Consider the following 27,261-nt stretch of genomic DNA (forward strand, 5'->3'; position numbering starts at 1 on the left):
GGCAGAATTCACAGAAAAGGAGTGACAGGAAAGCTGATGTGCTACGAGGGTACTTGGAAATCTGTGATATAAAGGATACTTCCCTGTTTGCTGTTTAGAGCAATATACAGTTCTTTAAAGGCTTAGAAGACACTCACTATCTCCATTAAACCCTGCTAAACCATTACAATGTGTATTTTACATAATATAACCTGTTTTACAGCTCCCAGGTTTCCCAACAGCAACGGTATGATGTCACTAAGTCGAAATACAGAACAGGAGGGCCATTATGTTCTGTGAGGTGCGGTAATGTTCAGATCTGTAAATCCTGGTGATGCCAGTAATTAAACAAGAGAAGACTTTGAAAATGCGTGCGTGTGCTCGGAAACAACCACTGTACAGAAAACCTGCCGAAATGAATGACAGCGATTCACGTGAACTCAGTCTGACATGGACGCAACAGGCAAATCACACACAGATGTTGCTGTTCGAAGTGCACCCCTGTGTGTCACACAGCTGCCAGTTTAATGCGGAAAACAAGTTTCATAGCTTGTGAAACTTTCACAAAGGCTCACTCAAGCTACCATTTTAGGAAAATTAAAAGCAGGCAGCTGCTTACTGCATTTCTGATGGTTCACTATATTGAAAAGTATGCTTATGCTAACCCAGTATTATCTTAAAATCTGCTTTGGGACGAAAACACAGCAGGCCAGCATTAAAGCAGAGATTTTGTATGAGTTTCACACTCAAATGTAAAGCATGTGGATACAGCCAAGGCATGACATTTGTTGTGCTTGACTGACCCTGAGAGCAGAGGTTGAAGAGAAAACATGGCAGAGTTAGATATTAGCCCCTGCTGAGGCCAGGAAGTCTTAGCTTTGCGACGTGTCCAGTGACTAGAGTAGAGATTAGCTGACGGTTAGCTGACCTGAGGGTGGTTTTGAATTTATACGTCCCAGTAGACAGCAGAGGCAATCATATCAGTAACGCTGAGAAAGCCTGACACAGCATGCACCACCCGCGTGTGTAAAACAAGCCTCTGGAGCTACCGTGACTGAAAATGAAATAGATCCACAGAAAAAATACAAAAAGATATGCTGGAGGTACGGGGTTCAAACTGATGGGTTTGCAGGTTCCAAAATAACCAGAAGAGTCAAGATAGTAGTTGAAGATGGGGGGTCCTGGCTATTCAATTATATTTACTATCAAGAATCAGATCTCCAAAATGGACTCTGCAATTTTGAAGAAAGAAATATCCTAAAAATGTTACTTTATGTTGAATTCTGAAAATTACTTCTGCAGAAGTAAGGGGAAGAGGAATGGGAGCTTAATTTAACAGTGCCTCTGACACAGATAAAACAGCATGGGTCTAACTGGTTCTCTCACTGAAGGGAAACTGTAAATTGGCCAAAAAAGCAATAGCTCGCTGTATATTTTTACAACGAATGATCATGTTTCACTGAGACAGAATGACCACGGGCACTTGAAACATGAAAACAAAGACTGTTTGGGACATTTTAAAGCCATTTTTTCAAAACCAGTCTGCATAACCGGTACTGGCTGTGACCCCCACAAACAACCAGAGCAGATGAAGTCCTCAATCTCACCTCTGTCTGGGCATGCCAGTTTGACCACTGCTTAAACAAACACTTGGTGAATTGTTGAAACATCCTCTCAAACCTATGACAACATATCGGGATTTGATGTTTGGAAGAAAAGAAAGGAGACAGGATTGAAAAGAGTGTGAGAGAGGGTTGAAATGATGAAAAAAGAAGATAGACCACAGGGAAGGAAGAAAATTCTAAATAGACAAAAATGACTCAAATATGCAGAGAATATCAGAGTTGGAGGACTTCAGGTCGCACTTTTGGATGTAACTCAACAACCTTAACATTATGCAGTAAAAAGATGGTATTTGCCAATCAAATCTCTCACTGTCTCCGCCTTCATCTCATGTGATACACACTAAAACACTCCTGAGGCCACACGCTACCTCAGGTTTTGATCCAATTAACTCACTGTCAAATGTGAACCACACTGATAATTAGTGCAGAGTTGTAGCGATAAAGCTTTAACTGTGTCACCTTCCAGAACTGGGACAGTGAAATCTACAGGGGCTAATGGGAGCACTCGCCCACAATGGGCCAGCATGTAACACACACTCACTCACTAACGCGTTAACATGGAAATCTACTTAGAAAAAAAATGTATGTGTTCACCAGGCCAAATTATATATTCGTATTTTCTCTGCAAAATTGATTTTTGGTGATGCTTTTAGGTCATTAAGTTCTATCTATTTCTCTCTTTCTTTGTGTGTGTGTGTGTGTGTGTGTCAGGGAACATTCAGGACAAATTCTCCAACTCAGGGGGAGATGGAGGAATGAGCACAAGTGAAAGTAACAGCTTTAGTTCATCACCTTTTCATTTCTTCATTTCACACACAGAGACACCAACACACACACACACACAGAATCACACTTAATGAGGGCACTGTGACATACTAATTGGCAAAGCTCCACCGTTAAACTAACCAGTCCATCACAAGCTCTGATATCTGTTCCTCTTTTATTCCTTCTGTCTCTGTCTTTATTTCCAGTTTAATTTCCATCTAATTGGCAACACTTAGGACTTGCCCTCCTGTATTGTTTTTCATTAATTCATTTGGTTCATTCATAACTTCTTAGTTATTTCAATTCATTTGATATACCTTTATAAAAATAAAAATTCTGTAACAATCCTCTAACAAGTGCATAACTCTATCAATGTAATTCCTACAAATATAAAGCAGGACACTTGTGGAGTCTCAACCCCAAAGTCTGAGCTTTTAGCTAATACTGCCCTCTTCTGGATTAAATTTGTATTACATGTCTGTTAAGGCTCTATGCGGCTGGAATAAATATGTTATTTTTGATTTAGATAGCATTCTCATTAATTTGATCTCAGTGTTCTCTTCAGATTGAGTGCAATTTAAATTTTAAATTTAAAATGTTGTCCTCTAGCTTCTTGTAGCAGACACACATACACAACAATGACATCTTAACACACATTTATGGACTCCTTTTATGGTGAACAGGAGACTGCTGTGTTTTACAGTAACTGCACTCAAATTCAGCCAAAAAGTACAATTGGACGGTCGTTTACTGTACAGACTACTGTTTTGTAGTGGTAATTTGTAAGTCTCAAACCCACACATGTACACACATTCACACTTTTTGGTCCTTTAGTTTTAATGTAATCTACCTGCTGATGTCAGGTTTGTCTGAAAAAGATCTATAAAGAAGTGTGGTGCCAGTGGGTGTTGGAGGGGATGATGCTGGCCAGTACCCAGACTCCTTCTGCAGGACTTAAAAAGTATTGAAGGTCATACTGTAGGAAGAGACAGAAAAAACGATTTCTGGTGACTGGGAGTCCAGGGGTTCGAATCCTGAATGCTTTACTGCAAGTCACTCTTGATCAATTTAATCAAAGAGCATCTGCCAAATGCTGAAAATGTACATACAGCTCCTATTTGACCTGAGTACTTTGACTTACAAAGGCCAAACACATACTGTAGGCCAGTCACTCTGATTTTTTCAAACCTACCTGAGAAATTGAGGTCTAGGGAAAAAGTGCAGCCTATAGTTTTAAAAATGTGTGGCATGACTGAGAGTCGCCTTCACTCCATGCACACAAGATGGACATAAAATGATGACAACTGGCTACTGTATGTGGACCGGTCATGTGGTCATGTGTATGACTTCAGCCTTTTAGCAGCACTTGCTTCTGTGAAGACTCTAATACTTCAATTGCTGTGGTCAACCACCAGAGAGCACTCTCATGCTATATAAAGTGGTGATTGAAAACATTATCATGGTAATATATTTAAAAATATTAAGGGATTATTTGACATACGATTAGATATTTTGATATGATAATGTGATTCAACCAGGGGCAACTTCTTCCCAGACAGGAAAAATGAGCTGAACTCTGCTATGAACAAGGCAAGACAAGACAGAGCCAGGTAAACTTTATTTAAATAGCACATGGTGCAAAATAATCGACAGAAAGCAAAGAAAAAGGTACTTAGAGAGTGTCAAATAATAAAAAATAAAACATTGTATCAAAAGCAGGCAACTGTATATTACTTATTCAAATTCTGTAATAAAAACAAATGTTTTAAAGCTGGAGTGCAGGACTTTTGTCTCCCCCCTCTGGCAGTGACAGTAATTACAAAAAAATTGTCGATGTGTGCTTATGTCATAGGCTCTGCCGTAGCCTACTCCGTTGCTACTGTTGCGAATGTAAACCAAATTGTTTTGAGCATCACACAGCTTCCACAAAATGACTCGTTTCACTATCAGAATTGGGTCCATGAGGTCCAATAACATCTGCAAAGCCTTGAAAAGCCACACGATTAAATTATTTTATCCCTGTTCAAGTTAGCAGAGAGCTAACTGGAAATTTGCCAGCTCAACTGGTGGAAGTCTCTGGGAGCACATACAAACAGCCAAAGCAGGAACGTCCTGCCCGACATGCAGTGCCGCCGCTCCGCATACGCAGAGTGCGTGGGGCCTCAAGTACCAGGCAGGGGCCCCCAAAATTAAGGTTGATAAAAATGTCATGATAATTATCACATTATTACGTTTTAACACAAATTGAAAAAAAATTGCCATATTAGCCTGCTTTATCAAGCTGTTTTTGAATGAGGCATAATGGCAAGTAAGAGACAACATGAATCTGGCGCTGAAGAACGGAAGAGGAGAAAACTTGTTAACTGATAAAGAAGTAATATATATCCGATTTTTTTCCAAAAGAAAAAAAAACATATTTAATTCTTATAAAGAAAATCAGAATCGCCAAAAATCCAATAAAATTGCAATCAGTGCATCATTAATATTAATATGAAATCACAGCACATTTTTGTTTAATGTAGACTTTTTTTATTTGTATGTCAGCTCTTTGACCGTGCCAGATTGGAGCACTGGAGCCCATCTTGGGACTCGACTCAGACTTGAGTCAGGGCCCCCATGACCAATTATGCTTAGGGCCTCCAAATGGTTAGCAGCGGCCCTGCTGACATGAGATTTAAAAATTGACTGTATACTGTGAATTATCTGGCTGTGATAGGCTAAATCAACGTTGCATGAACTCGTCTGGCAAGGGCTTGAATGTAAAAGGCGTTCATTTATATGTAAAAGTTAAGCACCGCAGGTTTACGCCTTCTTTTTTATTAATCTTGTGGCATTTTTAAGGTAAGATATATCGTCTGTCAGAAGTGTAGAAATCAGAGGTAACCTCTCCTGCTCTTGGGAACTGATAGAAGACAGAGCCATGAGCAGGCTGCCTGATGGTCTGAGAATTTTTAGCGGTTGATATTGGATGAACATTTGTTTTGTTTAATCTGGAGCAAGGCCATTTAATGACTTAAAAACAAAAATTATATGAATTACATAAACACAAGGATACTATAACATAAGCTAGTCCAAGTCAATATCAAAAATAGACTTATGTCATTGCCCAACTGTTGGCCTCTGCTCGAATAAATCCCAACAGCACTAAAGCACAGCGATGCTGAAAGATTACTCTTCAGCCCAAGTAATATAACCAAACAAACCACTGTCAGTCCCAGGCGGGGTTTCTTAAGGACAGGAACATTCTATTATACCTAGCTTATTTTCTCGGCAGGGAAAGGTAAAAAAAAAAAAAAAAAAATCACCCTGACTTCATCTCACATGTCTCTCAGCAGTAGATCATGTGCTTTCTAAAGGCTGACCAACATTGTAAGCTTTGTTGCCAAAATATACTGTGGCCTCCTATCACAATCAACATCATTAAGATCAGGGGGTGTTACGCAACCACAGGAAAGGCTCTTGACACCATAGATTGAAAATTCAAAAGTCAACACTGTGGTATTGTTCTGTTATCTGCATATGTTCCAAAGCAAAGTGAATGAACAGTTGTCATTTACATTATTGAAGCTTATAAAATTAAAAACAGGAGCATCACCATATAACATAATGATGTTAAATTTAAAAGGATTAGAATTGGCAATTGCCTACTACCTACTGCCTACTTTGGTTGTCCAAAGACAAGACTAGGTCAAAACCTATTATATGGCTAAACCGTGTATGGTCAATGTGTGAAATTGTGGCCAATTTGTTACAGGGATAGTCAGTGGTAATGTCTATAATATGAATTCCTGGATATTAAATTTTCATCTTCAATTTTTCTATAGTGGTCCGGTAATATTTGCTGGTAAAGTGTACTGAAGTAGCATCACATGATATGATTAAGCCACATTTGAGTCAAAAACAAGGTTATAAATGCAGTTGCATGAACAATACTTTGCATTCATATCTTGGGATGTTAGATTTGAAAGAGAACTTATTTTAATTCTAATTATAACTATTCTAATTATCTGTTAACTCTCCCTGCTCTCTCATCTGTTTCACTCTGCATGTGTTTTGACAGAGTAATGTTAATTTGGGGTGCTTTAATTGTGCACTCTCTCTGTGCCTTTTTTCTGCCTCTTTACCTGTTGGTGATCATGGAGGCTGCAGTGGAAATTGTAAATGAAAGTTGTGACAGCATTTTGGGTGGAAATTCAGGAGGCTTTATCTCCGCCTGGTTACAGCAGTTACAGTCAAATTAAGTGCACCTGCAGAACAGTCGCGCCACACTAAACTGATATAACAGCCTACATGAGTTTTAGCATGTTTTCCTGCAAGACTTGTGTTTTAATGCTGTTGTTCATTGTTTGTAATGTGAAAACATCAGAGAAATACTTATGTTCTGGTATTTAGTTCAGTTATAAAATCCAAACACACCATGGAGCAGCTCTTGCCGGCTGTTGACAGCGCTTCCAGCCGGAGTGTCGATCAGACTGGACGGTAGAGGAGGAGACGGTAGAGACGCTGGTATGCATCTGTTTAAACAGGAGTTTAACCGACTTCACTGCATTTAACACCGGAGCTGAGAGCGTTAGAGATTGGAGCAGGAAACACAGTCACTCTGGGTCACGCTACTGTCCTCCACTTCCATCATCTCACGCCGATTCATTTTGAAAGAGCAACGGCCAATGGGGAAACTCCAGCACTCGGCCACCCGATCAACGGTGTAACTTCATCACTCAGTCAGTCAGTCAGTCACGGACAACCGCAGTTATAGTCCTCGTCCGCCGCCAGTCCAGCCAACAAGAAGGATCAGGTTTGGGCAAGATACACTCACACTGTTGACAATTGAGTAGCAGTTGCATGAGATTAGTTGAGTAGTAGTGGTTGAAGTCCTCATTCGCTATAAACACACTGAATTACCAATTCATACGTGTCAACTCTTTGTTTGAAATTTGTTTGACTAAATATGAACCGTTTTGTCTTACCTATTCCACTGACCAGGCACTGAGACCTCTCAGTTTTAGCTATCAACTATCAACCAAAAGAACTTCACTAGAGCTCATAAACTTAATCTTAAATTTGTTGAAAACAGCAATAGAATTTATCTTTTATCCACTGACTTAATATGACTATTAAAATGGAGTTTATCAACAGTTTAGAAGGGGTGCATATATACCACTTACTTGTTGTATTATACATGACCAAAATAATTTCAGACAAGCATCTTTTAGGTCAAACTTTCTTAAAAAAGTAGTTAGTGTGTGAATGGTGAACATTTTCTGACAGTCACGTTTCTTTTTTTAGACCTTGCTCCATTTTTGCTGCGCATTTGATTATAACTATGTAAATCTATTTACTGACACTGCTCTTTTAGATGCTAAATGATCAAGTGCTGCTCAATTTGTTGACTTATGTAAAGCACTCCACTGTAGATCAAACAATACTGTGCATGCTGCAGTCAGCTGTGTATACAAGCACCCAGCAATATCCAACTTAAATTCAGTTTTTCAGAGTATCTCTCATTAGCTGTATACAAATTTATTTACTGCTTAGTGCACAATAGTTTTGGTTTTGCCCTCAAAAATTGTCACAATGGAACAAAAATCGTGTATATGTCCATACTATTATTAAGTTTTCCTAATAATCTCACAATACAATATTATGTAAATAATGATAAGTATCCAAAATCTGAATGGATGATTGAATGTTTTTTTGTTTTTACAACTAAAAACTTCAGCAAAGAAAAACAAATTTTCAGAGGACTAGTGGAGGATTCATGCATTCACAGACCTTGAAAGAGAAACAGTCAACAATTCGAGCACTTCAAGCTTTTGCTTTGAGCAGTTCACAACATTAGTGCAGACAGATAGGAACATAAGTTATTCAGCGACAACTTCCTGACCCAGATAAAGTGGTGGGACAGCCTCCAGTACTGTGATGGTTTCTAAGGTGGCTAAATGTTGTCTGGCTATGCCCCATTACAACACAGTAAATCTTTCTTGACAAGGTTGCCCCGGATAAATCCAAATACCGCTCTCTAACCATAAACACTGAAAGGGCCTGATGTGGGCCCATAATGAACCGTCTCTGAGCAGCAAGTGTAAAGAAGTAGTATAACTGAATGATGGGGTTTCACCAATAGTTACCACCATATACTCATCTAATAGAGCCCTGATCTAGCATAGCCTGATCCCCGTGCCAGGTTTTGGTCAGGGAGTAGAGAAGTCAATAGACCACAGTTTGCCGTTGTTCTACTGACCTCTTACTTATAGAACTGTTTTTTTTTAAAGTTGGAAAAATTGACATTATGTAAAAACAGTTTGAAAAAAGCAATTCTTTAAGATGGGAAAATGGCAGCTATTTAAATTGTAAATGTGTATTTGCGTGAAAAAGAATGTATGCTCATGGTCGAATGTTTTATACATAGCTCTAAGAATTAAATGACTGTTCAATAATTTATAATAACTTTATAGTAACTATAATAACCGAGCATGAAAATTTCACATTAGATGAAACCATAAACATTTTTTAGAGTTTTTGAAGTTTTGTATTTTTTGCATTTTCTTCTTTTATGGGTTTTTTTTCTAGACAACAAGTTTTCAGGGGATTTGTATAAACATAATATCTAGGGTTACAGCAGTCACAAACAGTAGTAGCTGTACTCCTGGACAGGTGGGCCAGGTAACAAAACATTAAATAGGTGTACAGATACCAAGTAACTTATTAAATCTATTTTGAGGTCTTGTTTGGTTTAAATCATCTTTGCATATTGTAAATGCAAATGAATGGTGAAATTGTTATTGTGGTTGTATTTTCCAACCTTGTCATATTAGAGTCACCAGTACCCTCAGAGCTCAATGTTTACTGTTTCCAGTGTACAGATAGTGGCTGCACCTGCCAATGGTCACACTCCCTACAGTATTCACACCACCAGCAACTACTACTACTACAGCATGGTAAGTCTTATCCTAAAACACACAATATTTATAATGTGCTGAAAGTGGTTAGCATTGAACCTAAAATAAGTTTCTACTGAATACGTTATTGAAGAATTTTCCTTAAAGTTCACAGTTCCAGGTCATAAGATTTTGTTTCTATTATTACTCATCCATTTATTTATTTTCTCCTTCTTTACCCCTTACTTTCCTTTCTTCCTATTCCTTCTCTTCTCCTCTTTTCTTTTCTTCTCCTCCCCTCTCCACTCTCCAGGTGATCAACTGTACAATGATAGATGATGTGCTGGAGATGTACTACCTGTCACCATTTTATGGTATAGAGTTCTGCATTGGTTTCCTTGGCAACCTTTTGGTTGTACTTGGATACATATTTTGCTTGACGGAGTGGCAAAGCTGCAATATTTATCTCTTCAACCTGGCAGTGTCCGACCTTATTTTCATCTGCACGCTGCCACGCCTCTCCTACCTCTATGCGAATAAACATTTTGAAACCAGTCCCTCTGCCTGCATTATCAACCGCTATGTTCTCCATGTCAATCTCTACTCTTCCATACTCTTCATGGTCTGGCTTAGCATGGACCGCTACCTGCTCATAAAATATCCAGCACGGAACCACTTCCTGCTAAGGCCAAAATCAGCGCGGATCGTGACCGGGCTGAGCTGGCTAGCTGTCAACGTGGAAGTGACTCCAATGATAGTACTGATGTTCCAGGACCTGCAGATTGAAAACTATAGTCTATGCAAAGATTTTGCTAGCCTAGAAGGGGATGTCGATATATTAGGTTACAGCCTAGGGCTAACCTTGACTGGTTACATTCTCCCACTGCTTGGACTTTGTGTTTTCTCCTACCAGATTGCACATTTGCTCCGTGCCCAGGACAACACTCTACAGCGCAGGACAACTTCGTTCAAGAGGCCTCTAAGGGTTGTTACATCAGCAGCAGTAATGTTTCTGGTTCTCTACACTCCATACCATGTGATGAGAAATGTCAGAATTGCATCTCGGCAGATTGGGAAAGAGCAGCGTCTGTGTACAAATATGTACATAGAGGGCTTGTATATCTTGACCCGACCGTTGGCCTTCTTGCACAGTGTCATCAACCCTGTCTTCTACTTCTTCATGGGTGACAAGTTCAGAGAACTCCTGATCACTAATCTCAGAAAGTTTGTCAGAAACATAGAGCAGCGTAGAGAATCAGCCTGAGAAAACTCAACACAAAATCCTTCTGTATGTACAGAAATACAACATGTGTGGAAATAGTACATCCACACATGTGAGTCAGCTCTATCTTTACATACTGTGTTTTGTTAAAGTTATGTTTTTCTTTATTTCTATTGTGTCTGTCTGATGATATTATATTAATGATTTACAATTAAACAATTCAGTCTACTATTATTATCATTGCATATCTTTGGTCTTAGCAGACTATGTTTGTCATGCCTATTTTGGTGTTATAGTGACTGTATCCACACATATTACAAGATAGTAAGTCATGAAAACATGTCGGGATATTCATAAAGTGGAGCTGGGGCACAGTTATGACACAGTTAATAACTTAATACATTTGAAGGCCAGAGTTTGTTGCTATTTTTATATTAATGCTCTGTAAGCATGCATATAATGAATGTGCTGATGGGTTGCTGTTTGTGTTTGCATCTGTATTTGTTGAGAAAGCATAATTATTTATATTTGTTTTCACATGAAACTGGAGGTGCATGTTTTGCAAATGTACTTCTATTTTTGGGATGTTTGTGCATTAAAGTCAATTTTGGATAACCACTTTGTAATATAATAAAATATAACTGTAACTCAACTAATAAGAGTGCTAGATATATTATTATGGGAAGGTAAAGGGTTTGTGAGAAAGTACAGTACCAGTCAAAAGTTTGGACACACTTTTTCATTCAAGTGAAGTAAAAGGTGTGTCCAAACTTTTGACTGGTACTGTATATGTATATCTTTTGAACTAACTATGACTAACCAGTCATAATGATGTGGAATTACTGTAAGAACAGAAGTAAAGCCCACCTAATTTGAACTATATTTGAATAATATTTATGATTTTTGCTCTCAGATTTTCCCCTGTGTAATGTGAAACTTGGCTGATTTCCTGAGTATTTTTGAGAACTGCTACTTTTAACTTCTTCGACACTCCATATCTCACCTAACAGCATGGTTTGGAATTGGATTTTCTACAACTCAAACATTGAAAAAACTGCATGATGAGCATATTTGTTATCTTTTACACATACTGAAAGAGGATTCTATGAGTGTGCTGAAAATCAGTCAAGAGAAACAATTTCATGATTCGATCTCAGTTGTCTTTGTTTTTCATGGATTTAGCTGATTCCCACTTGCTGAGATATGTACCTAACATCATGACTTTTTCAACTGAATCAGCTGGGTTTTCATTTTCATTTCGAAAAGCTCCTCATTGTTTTCATCAGAAGGTTTATTGTGCAATGTCCTGAGTTGTATCGGGGCTTTACACAAAAATCACATGGGGGATAGACACTAAGAATAGATAACTGAAGGGTTTGGACTTGGCTGACTTGTAAACAGTACATATGCTTTGCATATCTACATGCATAGGATCGAAAAACTAACCCTGAATAAAAATCCTAGTAATTAAAAGCTTAAAAAGCTTAATTTAAAAGGCTTCATCTGCCATGAAAAAGTTACTGAAATAGGGAAATTGGTGTGGTTTGGTCTGGTTTATTGAAACAATATATATATACATATATATTTCTAAAGTTGGAATCATCCAGTGGTCCCAGCTCTCATGAAAGCCTCCTTCATATTGTACTGTCAGTGACCTTTAATGCTTGCTAAGGCCCTGAATCCCCATTAAACACAGTTAATTTCTAAGGCTTTAGAGCAACAGACAGGATCAGGTGTTTTCTTTCAGTCAAGAATAATCACACCATGCTTGATCTGTCATTTCATTTACACTGGCATCGCTCCTGGAATAAGCAAAGAAAAAGTAGAAAGGGTCAAATATTGTTCTGTGTGCACGTTTCTAGTTTCATAACAAAAGCCTGAGGAATATTGTTGAATATTGTGCGACAGAGCCAATGAAGAAAAAGCAGCAGAAAAGTACATGTGAGGACAAATACAAAACCTAAAGCTCTGTGTTACATATAATGTGATATTCTAATGTAACAATACTTTGGGAACATAATTCAATATTAAAATTCAGACAGCTGAGGTCATTGAGTGCATGTAGTCTGTATATACATTTTCAGGGAGGTTGCTGTATGTTAAACATATGGTTTCTTAAATAAATTACTTATTCTAAACAGTAATAATGGTGTAATGAGAAAAGTATAGTTTGGTTATCAACATTATTCTGAGACTAAGCATTAACAAAGAAAAAAAAATCTACCTTGACTAGTTTTGGCTTTAAATCTTTTAGTATTGGAGTGAAAATGATATGATTTTTTTTCCAAGTCTTAAGCCAGTGTTGCACCAAACCTGAAAGAAAATCGATTTTGCACAAAGTACATATTTGTATGAGCGGTGTGTGCATGCTTACTCACATTCCTATGTGTGAACAGAGTATGTCTGTACAGTTTCTACTGTATGTAGGTGTAATCCGTGTAAAACCGCTATACATTATTAACAGTTTTCAGGAATCATATGTCTTAATCCATTTCACGTTACTGTTATTAGCCCTCCATACCAGTGAAGGAATTTGGGAACAGTCTCACCATGTGTAGGATGTATTTTCCATCTACAAAAGAATAAAACAGTGCATATGCACATACAGTACCTGCAAGCACACCTGCAACCAAGGCCAGGATACAGAAGAATATGACAAACATTGTTTACCACATAAATAGTCCACTCTACACCCAGGGGGCGTGGAGTGTTTTGTTTAATGTGTCCTGATGAACGAGGTTGACCTATTTGAATCATCCTTTTGTATAAATGGTTTCTTCACACTCATGCATCATCCTCTTTGCTATCCAGAGAAAAAAAAATATTGCATGTATTTTTTTCTAACCTCTTGGGTAGAACGTGTGTAGGTGTGTTTAGTGGTAGATTTATGGACACAGTCTGCAGGATGTTTGCATATCAACTGTACTCTCCCTCAGCTATATGCTCCCTTAACAGATCAAACAGGGAATGCTTCAAGTGGTGCCAATTGGATTTGGTGTGTCTAAGTCGGTCTGTACAGTACATCCTTCTCAGCTTATCATCCTGTTCACTTTCACTACATGCAATGCATTTGTCAACATCATGTACCATGATGGGACACTTCTGCTCTTCTTTCTCCTCTATTCTAGTATGTCTTTCTCTCTTCACACCGTATGTGACTACACACACAAGAACAACTAATCAGTAGTGAAAGGTCAAGTCCATTTATTGTCAGATAACATTAAAATGAAAAATGATGAAAATATTATGCGCCTCCAGAGGGATCCCAAAACTAAAATAGAAATAGTTATATTTACAATTGAGAATGTAGCAGTGCTTGAGCAAATGAGCCAGGTTTCTCTGACAAATAATAGCTGTAAAGCAGTCACTCTTTTGAAAAGTTACATACTTTATGTGATTGTGTATTATCTTTCTGTAGGAGAAGCTGATAAAAAAAAAAGACACGCACACACACACACACTCAAAAAGACATTCAAAGAACAGCATGCCCAAAGGCTGGGACTCTGCTCTTATCAACTGTGACGCTTTTTGAACAGTGAAGCTCAAAAAACAGCATTAACCAGACAGGTACAATTAAAGGACCCGTGTGTAGAATTTAGAGGCATCTAACGGTGAGGTTGCAGATTGCAACCAAATGAATACCCCTCCCCTCATCCTCCACTTCATAGCGTGTAGGAGAATCTACGGTGGCCGCGAAACTCATAAAAACTCAAAAGGCCCTCTCTAGAGCCAGTGTTTGGTTTGTCCGCACTGGGCTACTGTAGAAACATGAAGGTGCAACATGGTGGCATCTGTGGAAGAGGACCCACTCCCTTTGTAAATATAAAGGGCTCATTCTAAGGTAATGAAAACACAATTCTTATTTTCATGGGATTACACATCAAAACATGCTTATGAATATTAGATTCCATTTGTGCCAAGTCTGTTCCGTTAGATGCCACTAACTTCTACGCACTGCACCTTTAAAGGATTATTTTTTTTGGTAATCTTTTACCCCGTTATCTTTTTGATAATCATCCCATGTGCAGAGAAATCACAAGATGACGTCACCCACAGACAAAAAGGGAAAAATAAGGGAGAAGAAAGGGCGAGACAAGTGAATGGTTTCAAGCCACCTCATATGATTGTTGGGCCTCAGGGGAGAATAAATGCAATCTCATCTCCTCTAAAATGTTGTTAGAGAAGAGGATCAGGGACTAATAGTTGACTGAGGTCTAACAAACTACACAGACATGACTGCAAAGATATGAGTGCCAGCCATATAATCTCCTCCCCACTCTTCAATAAAATAAATTCATAACTGCCGCTTGGCCTGGCACTGGCAACTTCCTCTTAATATCAGCAAAGCAGCCTTTGCATCGTTGCCTACATCCATTACACAAGGACTGGCCTATGTTATGCACCATAATATGTTATTTATTGTTAACATATAGAAGATAGACACTATTAACTCACACTACAATAAAATCATGCTTTGAACAAAGAAGGGGTGCAGCACACACACACTTCTATACATCTTATTATAGGGAGCTCTTAAGACTCTGAGACTTGTGATGTGCTGTAAAGATAAAGGCTCCAAATAAAATGTTGCCCAAATTCCCTCACACTCAGCAAAGCTCAATCATAAAAGTATGTGAGCTCCCCGTGTGAAGAATGTTTGGAGGTATGCACATTGTTACAGTATGGCCTTTACTTATAAATACTAATATTCTGTGCGGAATGTGGCTCATCAAATTTTATTATGTGCATTCATCATTTATACAAGCTGCCCCAGGAAGCCCTGATGTGCAGCCATTACAAAGCAAACAAGACTTGTAATACATTTGTTGCTATATCTCTGAAAGTGTGTGGAAATGAGACTAGATACAAGAACATGTTGTGGTGATGAAGATACATTTCATTCTGTAATTTAAATCATTTATCTTATCTATCAGCAAATCCAATCATCTTCCTGTGTGCCTGTGTGTTTGTGTGATTGCACAATTAAGGACTAGTTCTTATGAAAAACATCATTGCTGTATTTAATGTAATATCATTTGCCAATCTTTGATGCAATCTCTACATGTGTGTTTTAGTTTCGTAAATATATAAATCTTAGGTTTCAGTATCAGCTGCACTCAGTGTAAATGTTATCTTTGGCCAAACCGAACATCATTTTTGCTGTTGTGAGAACATTTTTTCTGCTTCGCTAAGATATACACTACTTCTTAAAACCCCTAATGGGATAGCTCAGACTCTTTTATTGGTATGCATTACTAACTAGTGATACTGATGCAATGGACATAAGATCAAGTAGCAGCTCCTGCAGTGGAAAACAAGAGTGAGCAGCACCACACAGGGCCAGCTAGCCAGCTAAAAGAAAAGAAAAAAAACACACAACCACAAAACAATGCACAAAAAATGTTCAGCCATCCAAAACACAACAAACTTTGAGATATTCCACAGTTTGATTTTCCCCTCAGACCTCTTAGTAGTTTTGTGTTTGTTGGAGAATAAACACTATGTTGTAATTGAGCAATGGTGTCACATGTGTTATGTTGGACTCACACAACCTTATGTGAAAAGATCTGAACTAATCTTTCAAATTCTTATTCCCTATTGGTACCTAATGTAGTAAGATGCATGAGTGGAAAAATAGTATAAGTTAATATATTTCTTAATATATTTACAGAAAAGTAGCATGACCAACAAAAATGAAATAAACAACAAAAAGTTGAACACCAAATGGGAAAGATTTGCTCCTAACCAAACACTGGTGCATTGTGTGGGAAAAAAAAAAGGAATGAATATTGATAGTCAAGAGTTTTGTTTGTTTTTTTTTTTACAAGTTTTCCTTCAGCCATTTGACATAGTTGTCTGTCATACGGCGTGCGATCAGGAAGTCAGTTGGCCACACGGTGAACATCAGTGCTCCATGAAATCCTGTGTCATAGTGTTCATGTGTGACCTCAACACCAGCCGCGCGGAGCCGTGTGACATACATGATCCCATCATCTCTGAGAACGTCATACTCACTTGTCAGAATGTAGGCCTTGGGCAGGGAGCGTAAGGCCGTGTCTGGAACCAGCAGGGGTGATGCCCTGGGGTCAGCAAAAGATTGAGATGGTCCATCAATCCCAACCGCCTGCCCTCCAACTCCCTGCACCACAGCAGGAGCACTATAGTTGTATTTTCTATGGTATGTTTCTGGCAGGAAGGCGCTCCAGTTCACAAACTTCAGAAGGCTGGAAGACTCAGGGTTGTTGTGGGTGTTGGCCATCATGGCTCTGAAAAGGGCCTTGTCGCTGGTGAAGTACTCACTCCAGAAGCGTACCATGAGGGTGCGGGGCAAAATGGGCATGTCCTGATTCTGCTGATAGGAGGGTGTGTTGAGGTCTAGAGCCTGCAGCACTGGATAGAGGAGTGCTTGGGCCTTCAATTGAACCTGTTGTCCAGGGTCTTTCTGTAACTGTTGAGAGAGAAAGAGAGGTTGGTTTGTTTTTAAAAAAAAAAAAAAAACAGGATTTCTCAATCAGTTGAAATTCTCTACAAATAAACCAGCATCATCACTTGTACCAGTCATGGTTGTTTACAGGAAGAACTGCATCACCCCCAGTGTATTTACCTGTCGCTTCACTGAGCTGTTGAAAACTCTTTGGTAAAATTAAAGCCAGGTCATAAGTCTAATCATGACCTTGAATGGCCAACATTGTGATTAGTGGATGGCTTGCTGTAGATCCTGTGTCAAAGCAAATCCATCTTAAGCATCTATTATGATTGTCTGGTCAGAAATAAAAGAACAAGTAAATCTAGGGGGTCTTTTAGGAATATTAGCCTGAGGTCGGTTCCAGAATCTCGTAGACTCGGATCAGCTTCTCTCCATGGCACACCATAAGTTCTCCATGTCTTTGAACAGTGATGCAGATATTAACACTCATCCTACCAACATATTTAACATACAAGGACTACTGACTGGGGTCCCTGTGGACCAAGTACAATTTTCCACAAAGCCTTCAAAATGACTGACAGAGTACATCTACCCCCCTGATAGTGTGTGATTCTTTAAATTGGGACCCATGGCAATTGGGTGCTTTTAACTGGAAACAGTGATATGAAGTCATTATAGAACAAATTCAATGACAAAGTCGTGAAAAAATGGAATGATAGAATAAAGCACCAGTGACATATGACAAAAAGTATTCCTCTGGGGTCTGCGGGTACCCCAGTCGGTAGGATTAAGGTTAAAGAAATATGTGATAGTCCATTTGTGCCCTCACGCAACCCAAAGTGAGCAGTAAGACTAAGGTCATCTCGGTGGGAAAAGTCCCTCATTCCCCAGTGCTGCAGTAGTTCCAGGGTTATGTTCACTCATTTTGAAATGATGAAAACCTGTGCAACTCTAAAGCCACTCCTTGTAGAGCTAAGCAAAGGAACGTCTTGTATTTGAGAACATGAGAGATAGGGGTACACATTTTGTAAGTATATGGTGATGAACCAATTATCCAGCTTGACCACTTTAATCAGTCTACTCAGAATTCATGCAGACACATGTATGTGCAGTGCAGGCCTTCAAACAGCATTGATACTGGATGGATTTTACATTTGTGGTTTTACTGAGAACCAGCAGTTCCTCCCTGTTCCTTGTCTTCTGAGCTGTCATAGATCCCCGTGTTTAGCCTCCATAGAAGCTGAGGCACAGGAAGCAGGCAGGTCCGATGTGATTGTCATGGGCACAAGGAGAAGAGCCATACAGAGCTGTGTAAAACCATTCTTGGCTCTTTGGGTTGATGTCATGGTTACTGAAGAAAACTGGGATTTGGGAGAATGCTGTCTTTCTAGTGCCAGCTCCCCTGGTGCTGAATTGAATGATCCTGGGTGCATCCAAGCATGCAAACCTCAGTGTACATTAATGCAAAAATAAGTGGTCAAGCTTAAGGAGCCTTGATCAAAGATGAAGTGTGAAATGGGAAAAAATTATTTGATACTACCTTTTTGTAACTTACAGAGAAATTTTCATTTTGATCATTACAGTTTTAAACAGTAATTTACCAGATTAATGGTATTTCCTGGGTTTCAGCATCTTAGTTCAGGTGATTTTAGTATAATAAGATAGTAGGAAATGTTATATTTGCCCAACTATCAGCGCTTTCAAGTATATTATTGCTAATAAACTGTAAAATACATTTACTTTAGCAAATATAATAACGACTAACACAGTATGACCTTTTGAATCACTGTGATACATGTAACATGTGTATACACTAAATAATGTTTTGAATTCAACTACATTATTATACTTGTGTAAAACAAAATATAGTCTTTATCTTGCTAGTAGCGTTTGTATTATGTGTGAAACTGCACTGAAGCAAGGGTATAGTACAACATAAGTGCATTCACCCACAACCTAATTGCCTGATATCAGACTTGGTGGAGTGGGCGGATTCAAAGGTCTGGACCCTGGCAAACAACCTAAACCTATAATCACCATAAGAAAATTAAATTCCAAAGAGATTATCTTGAGAGAGCCATACTCCCTGCTTTGCTAAGGCTTATTCTCTGCTCCCTTATTTTATCTGTTCAAGTACCTGCATTGCTGAGTATTTAGAGTTTACTCTTTTTATTTTGCTCTTTTTCAAAAGCTTCAGTGGATCTCATGTGCGGTCAAATCCCTCAATACCAGTATTTCAGTAAGAATCCTTATGGCCACTGGGAATACAAATATTTACAGCTTTCTTCTCTTGTAACCTGATAACTCCCTCCTGTAAAAGCAATTGCACCTCCATCCCCATACTGATTTTTTTTATGTATTTTTGTAATTTGAAACGGCCACTTGTACTGATGTTATGAGGAGCAGCTGAAAGATTTTGTTATGGAACTCAGTACAAACAAAAGCTTACTTAAACCTTATAAACTGGCATGATGTGGTCTTTTTGATGGTGTCTTTTTTTTAATGTGGGTTCTTCTGCATCCCTTTTCATGTTTATGCACAATGGAAAATCCCCTTGCAGTCGTTTCTCATATGTGTTTTTTATTTCCACAATGTCATCTGTAAATGTGGAACAGCTCTGTTGCTCCTCTGCTACTTTAATGCTACTTTCATGTAAATGGTTATAACCATATATAACAGCATCCACTCCATCACAAGAACAGATTTGACTTCAGATTCCAACAATATGTATATTCAGATCCTCACTAAAGGCCCTGGAGTTAAACATTGTAGTTATTGAGGGTGTAGCATCATCAAGCAGCTCATCACAATCACCTTTAATGAAGACACCACTGATTCTTTAATCCGTATCAAGTCAAGTCACGTCCCTAAATCATAAACTCTAAGAAAATGGAAATTCTTGGGAGAGCAGTCAGTTTACTGTGATTTTGACATACTGTAACTAAATAAAATGGCACATTAACCTTGTCTCATGTCATCTTTTCTGACAGTTCATTTCCATATGTGAACCAGAAAATAGAGCTGACACTAGAAAGAAAAAAAATAGATTCAGTACCTGCTGAGAGACTGCAGCTGCTAGGTTTCCCCCAGCACTGTCCCCAGACACAGCAATGCGTCCTGGGTCCACAGAGTACCGGGCCAGCACCCCCTTCTGGAGGAAGTGTTTGACCACACAATACACGTCCTCATACGGGACAGGGAAATGGTGAGCAGGGGCAAGGCGGTACCTGAAAAGAAAGGACAGAACAGAAAGATTCAGATTAAAGTCACAGCATAAAAAGATCTTTGAAGCCTATGAGCACAGAGAACATTTTGAGCCAGTGAAAAATAAACAAGATGACATTTTCAAGGGGTAACAGGTGGCAAACAAAAGTATACATCACAGTAGAGAGGCCATAATAACAAAAATGTTAATCAGATTTAGGGTAAAAAAAGTTCTCTAATTTTATTTGGCCACGTTTGGGAGAAAACATAAGGGTGTAAAAAAATAAATAAAAGCGTCAGAAAGCTGCTTAACCAGGCTGTAAATTATAAAATCAGTGGTCAGTCACATTACATTTGCCTGTTATTACTAAATTATATTTGCAGTCTTAATGAGAATAATCTAAATCTAAATATATTTTCTAACATAGGTACAAAATCAACCATGATTAGATTCATTTCTATATAAGCAATGTTTCTGTAATATTCTATCACCAAAAAAATCATGTTGCTACATGTTTTTGGTTTGGCCTTTCAGATTGTGAAATGTTGGAATTACTAATTAACCTCTAAACCAATTCCAGACAGGAATTCAGATGAGGCAGACCCAACCCCCATACACCCTCCCCCACACTCTACCTCATGCTGTCAAATATGTAAACTGGCACAACCACTTTATACACACAAAAAGAAGAGAGTATTACTTTATGACTGAGTGCTGGTCTTTCACCTAGCTGCTGTTTGATAAAACTGAGCAACTGTGAAGAGGGAATTACTGAATAAAGAATGGCAAAAGAAAGTTACAGTACTGAGAGGCAGAGTTAGAGCCGGATGTGCCAGAAAAACAACAGAGAGTAGCTGTGACAGGGAAAGCCTGGCAAGACCCAAATGAAAACCTGTTAGCTTCACTCTGCTGCATCCCCACTTCTATCTAGCCTGTGACTAATGAGGGAGGACAGGCACATATGACAACAGAAAATTATGTGCGAGACAGAGAGAAGCAGAGGGAAAAAGTGGGATTTAACTATCTATAGTAGAGATAAACCAGGAAATGTGTAGCTAAATAATTACCTTTATATATTACATGTACCAGTCCTGCATCCACAACACTTTTAACATCCAATTGGTTTGCAAATCATCCTTTTTTCACAAACAGAAGTCTGTGTAGTTGGTGCTGTATACCAGCTGCATAAAACTGGCTATAAAATATGAAATACTTACTCTACAGAAAGAACCACTGCGTTTAGATCGGTGACCATTTTTCTGGCCAGGAGATCATATGGGCTCATTCCTGCATAGACAGAAAAGACAGACACAGATCAGAACAGAGATTTAAAAGACTTCCAAACCATCACAGTAACTGACAATACACTTCACTTTACATGGAGATAACATTGCAGTATCAGAGATGCCATCTAGTCTAATGATACTTCCTGGCAAGATTAGTATAACTATAATTGATAGAGTTCAACAGATTGCAAGAACAGCATGAGATGTGTCAAACTGCATGTCATGTCTTCAGGTTCTGGATTAACAAGGGTGGCCACCCTCTGAGGTCCCAACCGCTCCGACAGACGGTGTGTTATTTCCTCAGATACTGTGGAAGGGAAGCGTAATGTTTGATAGCTTCTTCATTATTTATGTTCCTGTCATGATAGCTGTCGTAGGGAGAATAAAGCTATTACATTACTTGTCACATCAATCAGAATACTTTCTCTAAATAATAGAGAGATTACTGTGTGATGCACACATCACAAGGATATGTATTACCCATTCATCCATACTTCCATCCATCTTTTCATCCATCCTTTAAAATTCACTGAGTCATAATTGTGTGTGACAAAGGAGAATACGGGCAAACGCATCTACTCACTGGAACTCCCCAGACACCATCCTCCACCGTGCAGGTAGATGACAGCTCTCCTGAGCTCTGTGTCACCACCTCGCTGCTTTGGCTGGTACACCACCACCTCCACTCCATCGAACTTCTCCTCTGTCACCTTGACATGCTCATCAGACACAGGCACTACCTTCTCAGCCAGAGTAATGAAGTACATTACTCCCATGTAGTCCTTCAGCCCTATTAATTCACTAAAGTCTGCCTGTAAAGAGAAACATAAAGGCAGTGTTAGATATACTGTAGAGAGAGACACATCACAGAATTTCTCATTGTTCATCAAATTCAAGCCATTATTAGCATTATCGACTGTATATTCAACGAAGCTGCTGTAAACCAGTTTATACTATGTAAACAATCACCTCGACCAACATTTATATTGTTCAAAAGAAAAACATGTGACCATATTACTGAGGGAGATTACAGTCATGTAAATGTTGCCTTGTAAAAATTCAACAGCCGCCCACAGTTATTTGTTTTGAGAAGTCATAACTAAATGATACATTATAAAAGGATGACTTGTACACCATACATGTCTGATGATATAGGCAGTCAGTGGCAAGCATGAGGCTAATCAGCTGATGCTCCTCGACTGTGACCAAAACAAATTCATCAGAGTCATCCACTCTAAGCTCTACCATCAGGCACTAATGTTAGTATGAAAAAAACAAAAGTGGAGTGTTCTCTCTCTGTGTTTCATAGAATAATACTGATTATTTGCTTAAGTAAAGATAGACAAAAACCCATAATAGAGCAGCCAAGAATATGGCATCTCTGTCGCTTACTATTAATGTCTATAATCCTGCAAGAGAAACATCTGATTAAAAATGAAAACAGGTATTGTATTTGTAACATGATCAGGTTGTCTTTTATATCTATAGTTCAGTGTATCTGGATGTATTTCAATGATGACGAGCATGATTAACTGTAATCATAAGAGTTAAAAATATTATTTAAAAAAAAAGATGCTGGTCTAGGGGGATACATTTAGCTATATATTGGACAATACAAGTTTAAATAAAAAAGTTTGATTCTGTGCTGCATTAGATGTTACACAATAATAATATTAAGAAACTTCTTGCTCTATAATTAATTTCATTTTTTTGTGCTGAAAATAATATGGATCTGTTAATAAAGGTTAACAGTCAAACTGAACACTATTCTCCCTGCAGCACAAACAGTGCCCTGCTGTGTTAGATGCAATGGCCTGTACAATTTTTTTTCCCATTCAGTCTGATGTAATATTTCTTGAGGCATGCATGTACTGTAATACTCCAACTACAGCAACACCTGTTCAATAGACGAAGTATGTTGAGCCTTCAATAGTAAAAGTGTGGCAAAATGTAGTCACTACTCCTCTGTTCCTGCTGTTATAACCATGCATATAATCACCTTATTATGTTTTAGAGCTGTAATAAAGTCATATTATCCCTGCCAGGATGGGCTACAGTAAACCACAGGCATCTAACAGTCGGTTTCCTTAATAGGGTCTATTATTAGAACAGGTGAGCAGGACTATACAACACATGGATTAGCATCTGACATAATCTGGTGTAACCAGCATGTATATCCACATCAGCGAAATACAATAAACCTTTAACCAGCACCAGTACCTGCTGTGCGAGAACAAATAAAAACAAGATAATGTTGCAAAATGTGTTCTTTGATCAATGGCTAGATTATCTAATCATGTATTACATTGAAATAAGAAATACCTGCAGCATATGCCTACAGAATAGACTACGGGAGCCTATTCTAAAGACATTTCATATCCAGAGTAATTATCAATACCAGCAGACTTAATGTCAGAACATAACTATAACTCCTGTTTTTGTCCTTACCAGGTGGCTGAGACTTCTGAAGAAAGAGTTGGTCAGCATGAGTTTCCATCTCTCTTCTATCTCCTCGGGAATGGGCTCATATATATAATAAGCGGTAAAAGAGCAGAGAGCGACGATTAAAATGATGTTTCCAAACCTCATTTTACAACGTGCGTCCCCCAGCGATTGACTGCAGGGTGCAAGCACAAGCAGGCTGTAAACTGCGCTTGTTAACAAGTCACTGCGGTGCGCGACAAAGCTTACGCTCGGAATTAATTTTGGATCCAGACCAGCTAAATATGACAGCACGTGTTTGGTGTCATTTGATGGTTATCGGCGTGCATGTTCGGAGCTTTCCTTCGCTGCTCGTGCGCGTGCAGTAATGCATGTCCGTCTCGTGGAGCCGTAGAATTAATTGAAGTGTCAGTGATACGGAGACATGAGCGCGCACCCAGTGTACTCACGAGGCAGAACCGTCCCACCTTGGCCCGCACCGCAAATTCCTCAGGTGCCTTCTAGGCGCATACACGGGAGGCGCGACAAAACTTTATGCCGAGATGCAACTCATGCATAAATATCATAGTTTATGACACAAGAGTGACTCAGTAATTCAACCTTGCAGCCAGTTTCCCCAATTTTTCAACGCAAGATCCTATGTAAAGCTGATACACAGCAATGTAAGTGATTCGCTGCGTTTCTCAGCTGAAACTTCTGTGTATCTAAGTTTCTATATAACGTCAGAAGCCCTCTGGTGCAACGTATAACCTTGCGACATAGAGAAGTGGCTCTGTAGTGCAGCTATGGTTGCAAGGCAGCCCAAGCTAATTATATTATTGGTGACAGAGCCAGATGAGATGTCTTGCTTCCTGGCAGGACTAACTGCCAAGGCAATGTGACTCCTCCTGCACTCACGTTTAGGAAGGACACTGCATGAGGAACTGATTTAGTGCTGCAGGGGTTTGACAAAGGAGTTCATGAGAGCTGTTTTTCCTCTTAGTACAGGCTATTATTTTAAATTTGATTGCTGTAGTTTTAGCCCATACAAGAGATAAAATACTGCAGGACAGATCCTTTGTGTGGGGCAGCCAAAATAAACAAAACAGTCAAACAGGTGAGTCCAGTATTATTTCAAGTATTTAAGTCTCAGTGGTAGCTTAGGTCAGTACTAACAAACCACATTGTTATTAGAGTTTACAAAAGGGAGAGCTTATTAGAACATATGTATACATATGCAGTATTCTCCTATGACATCAATGTATTCAGAGATTTACTCTGGTGTACACTACTTTATTCTTAACTTTCTCTCAGAGCTATTTTCACTATTGTCCAAAAAAGCAAAGGAAAAGTATAAAGCTGCACCCAAGAAAAACATCAGTGCTCTTGAGAGAGAAGCGTTAAAATCCTCAAAGGTGGAGGCACACTTAAACCACTTTTATTAATAAAGTAGGAGAAACAGTGCAGAGATTATAATCGAAAGCCTTGGTCGAGATGAAGGTCCTGAGTGCCAGTTCACACACTCTGGTTTGGAAGCAAGTTAGCTTTTCAAGTGTGTGTGTGTTGTGCAGCAGTTTAATGTTTCAGAGACCTGATCCACATGCCTCCACGTGACTTTATGTTAACCTCTGCATTATGATCTTTACAAACTTTCTCTTAGTCGAGTTGGAATTTGTAATTGCCCAGTGTTTAGGAGCAGCCAAGTGTCTCCTTCCATTAGCTATCAAACTCAATTGAGATGCAATAGGGAACTACAGGATCCAGGGTGTGACAGAGGCTTGGTGAAAGCCTCTGTGAGACTGATCGCTGCTGAGCAGTGGAATACTAAATCACTTTTCTGAATACAAAATCACACTTCAGACACTCAGGGATTCCCTATGGAATTCCCTCCCTCCCTTTCCCCTCTAACCACCGGCCTCCACTCAGCTTCTAAGGGAGACCACCTCAGAGGGTTAGTAAATCTTTCATGGAGCTCTCTTCACTCTTCGCATCTTGTCAGTGGGGAGGACAGGTGTCAGAGTGTGCGTGGGTGGGGATGTTGTCTTCATCTACGTAGAGCCATGCTGTGCAATGCTTTGCCACGTGGACACCCCATATCCTGCTGTGTGTTAGGGGTAGCTCAAGCAGATGTGAAAATGTCTGAAGACTCCAACGAGGAGTTGGAGTACTGGAGTGTGAAAGTCTGTTCATGCGTTAAAGTGTGTGTGCTTGCCTTTGTAAGCCCGTGTGGATACATGCATGTGAATGTGCATGCAGACAGGCCACGTTTTATTCCTTTTTGCGTGCACATTCTTCAGTTTAAGACATCTGCAGAGGCACACCAAATTCTTATAATTAAGGAACTCACTCCAGACCTCTACCGCCAACGAGTGCGAGCAGCAAACTTTGGAACTTTTTAATTTGCAGAGCCCCCGCTGAGGCAATAGATGGGCTGCATGACAAGAGGTATCTGAAGGCACTCAACTCTGAAAGAACATTTTCTGATTTAATAATGAAGAAACAGCCAACTTCAGCCAACCAATGACACAAGTCTGGGAATTGCATTAACTTGACTGTAACTAAACAGAAAAAAACATTCTTTATGTAAAATGTAAATACTGTATATGTGGTTCTAAATGGCTCCCTTTGTATGCAAAACTCTTCTTAAACAAATTACATTTTTTCCCCTATACACAGTTTGAACCCCACTGTTTTCATTGTAACCCTTATGCAAGCTGTTAACACTGGCTTCATTCCTGTCTGGTGAGATTAGAGGAAATCTGTGTGTGAATGCCTGTGTGTACATGTGCATGTGTGCACAGTTTGTGAGTGAAATCAGAGTGTGACTGATGAAAACATCACCTCTGCAACATGCTGTTAAGTACATAAAACACTAGCCTTCTTCATGAGTTATTTGAACCTTTTAGTTGATTCTCCCAATTTCACAAAGAATCAAAACATCAGTTTAACGCTCGATGTCTGCCAGCCAACTGATGGATTCTTATTTGAATGAAAATTACATTTATAGAGTCAATATTTGACATCTAGGCTTTAAAGTCGTCACTCCCCACAAGCAAACATGTTTACACCAATCTCAGCACAGCAGGGATTGAGTAGTGATGAAGATAGCCTACCCAAGAACCTAAGTTCCCTTCAGATGAAAAGAAATTTGCTCTTCGCTCACTGCGAGGTAGGGTGCAGAACATGGTGCGGGTTTTCTTCCATTGCTCTCTACATTCCTTGCTTGCATGTGTCACATACAGCTGTTATCTCATTGGTTGCTCTTTGAAAGGTCAGCGGTGACCAAGGTTAGTTGAAATAATTTGAACTTCAGTGGCAATTTCGAGCGGCGTGCCACAACAAGGGTATTGCTTCCGCTTAGTTTGGCACACCACTTTCCCCATAGGAAAACAATGGCTCAGCCGACAAAGAGCAGTTTTACCAGTAATCATGTGTGGGAACCTTTATACTCAG

The 27,261-nt window shown here is 39.1% G+C and overlaps 2 protein-coding genes across 3 annotated transcripts in view; one reads left to right on the plus strand and one right to left on the minus strand.

Moving 5' to 3' along the window:
* The first annotated feature begins 6,740 nt into the window (after positions 1 to 6,740).
* LOC122983537 (succinate receptor 1-like) lies at positions 6,741 to 11,084 on the plus strand. Its single transcript, XM_044353313.1, has 2 exons — positions 6,741 to 9,307; positions 9,561 to 11,084. Exons 1-2 carry the CDS (start codon positions 9,209 to 9,211, stop codon positions 10,509 to 10,511), a joined length of 1,050 nt encoding a protein of 349 aa, XP_044209248.1. The 5' UTR covers positions 6,741 to 9,208; the 3' UTR covers positions 10,512 to 11,084.
* Positions 11,085 to 13,656: 2,572 nt separating this feature from the next.
* Positions 13,657 to 27,261, minus strand: part of aadac (arylacetamide deacetylase) — a 33,610-nt gene continuing 20,005 nt past the window's right edge. The window contains exons 1-5 of one of the 2 annotated variants that reach the window (XM_044353310.1): positions 23,836 to 26,283; positions 21,971 to 22,199; positions 21,319 to 21,388; positions 19,952 to 20,123; positions 13,657 to 16,917 (exon numbers count right to left, since the gene is read on the minus strand). In XM_044353310.1, coding sequence (XP_044209245.1) covers positions 16,291 to 16,917; positions 19,952 to 20,123; positions 21,319 to 21,388; positions 21,971 to 22,199; positions 23,836 to 23,976 — 1,239 coding nt within the window. In that variant the 5' untranslated portion in view covers positions 23,977 to 26,283 and the 3' untranslated portion in view covers positions 13,657 to 16,290. Of the gene's footprint in view, positions 16,918 to 19,951; positions 20,124 to 21,318; positions 21,389 to 21,970; positions 22,200 to 23,835; positions 26,284 to 27,261 lie in introns of those variants that run through there. The other variant, XM_044353311.1, reaches the window with a different exon arrangement.

The sequence above is a fragment of the Thunnus albacares genome, chromosome 6, assembly GCF_914725855.1.
Source record: "Thunnus albacares chromosome 6, fThuAlb1.1, whole genome shotgun sequence".
Taxonomy (NCBI): Eukaryota; Metazoa; Chordata; class Actinopteri; order Scombriformes; family Scombridae; genus Thunnus; species Thunnus albacares.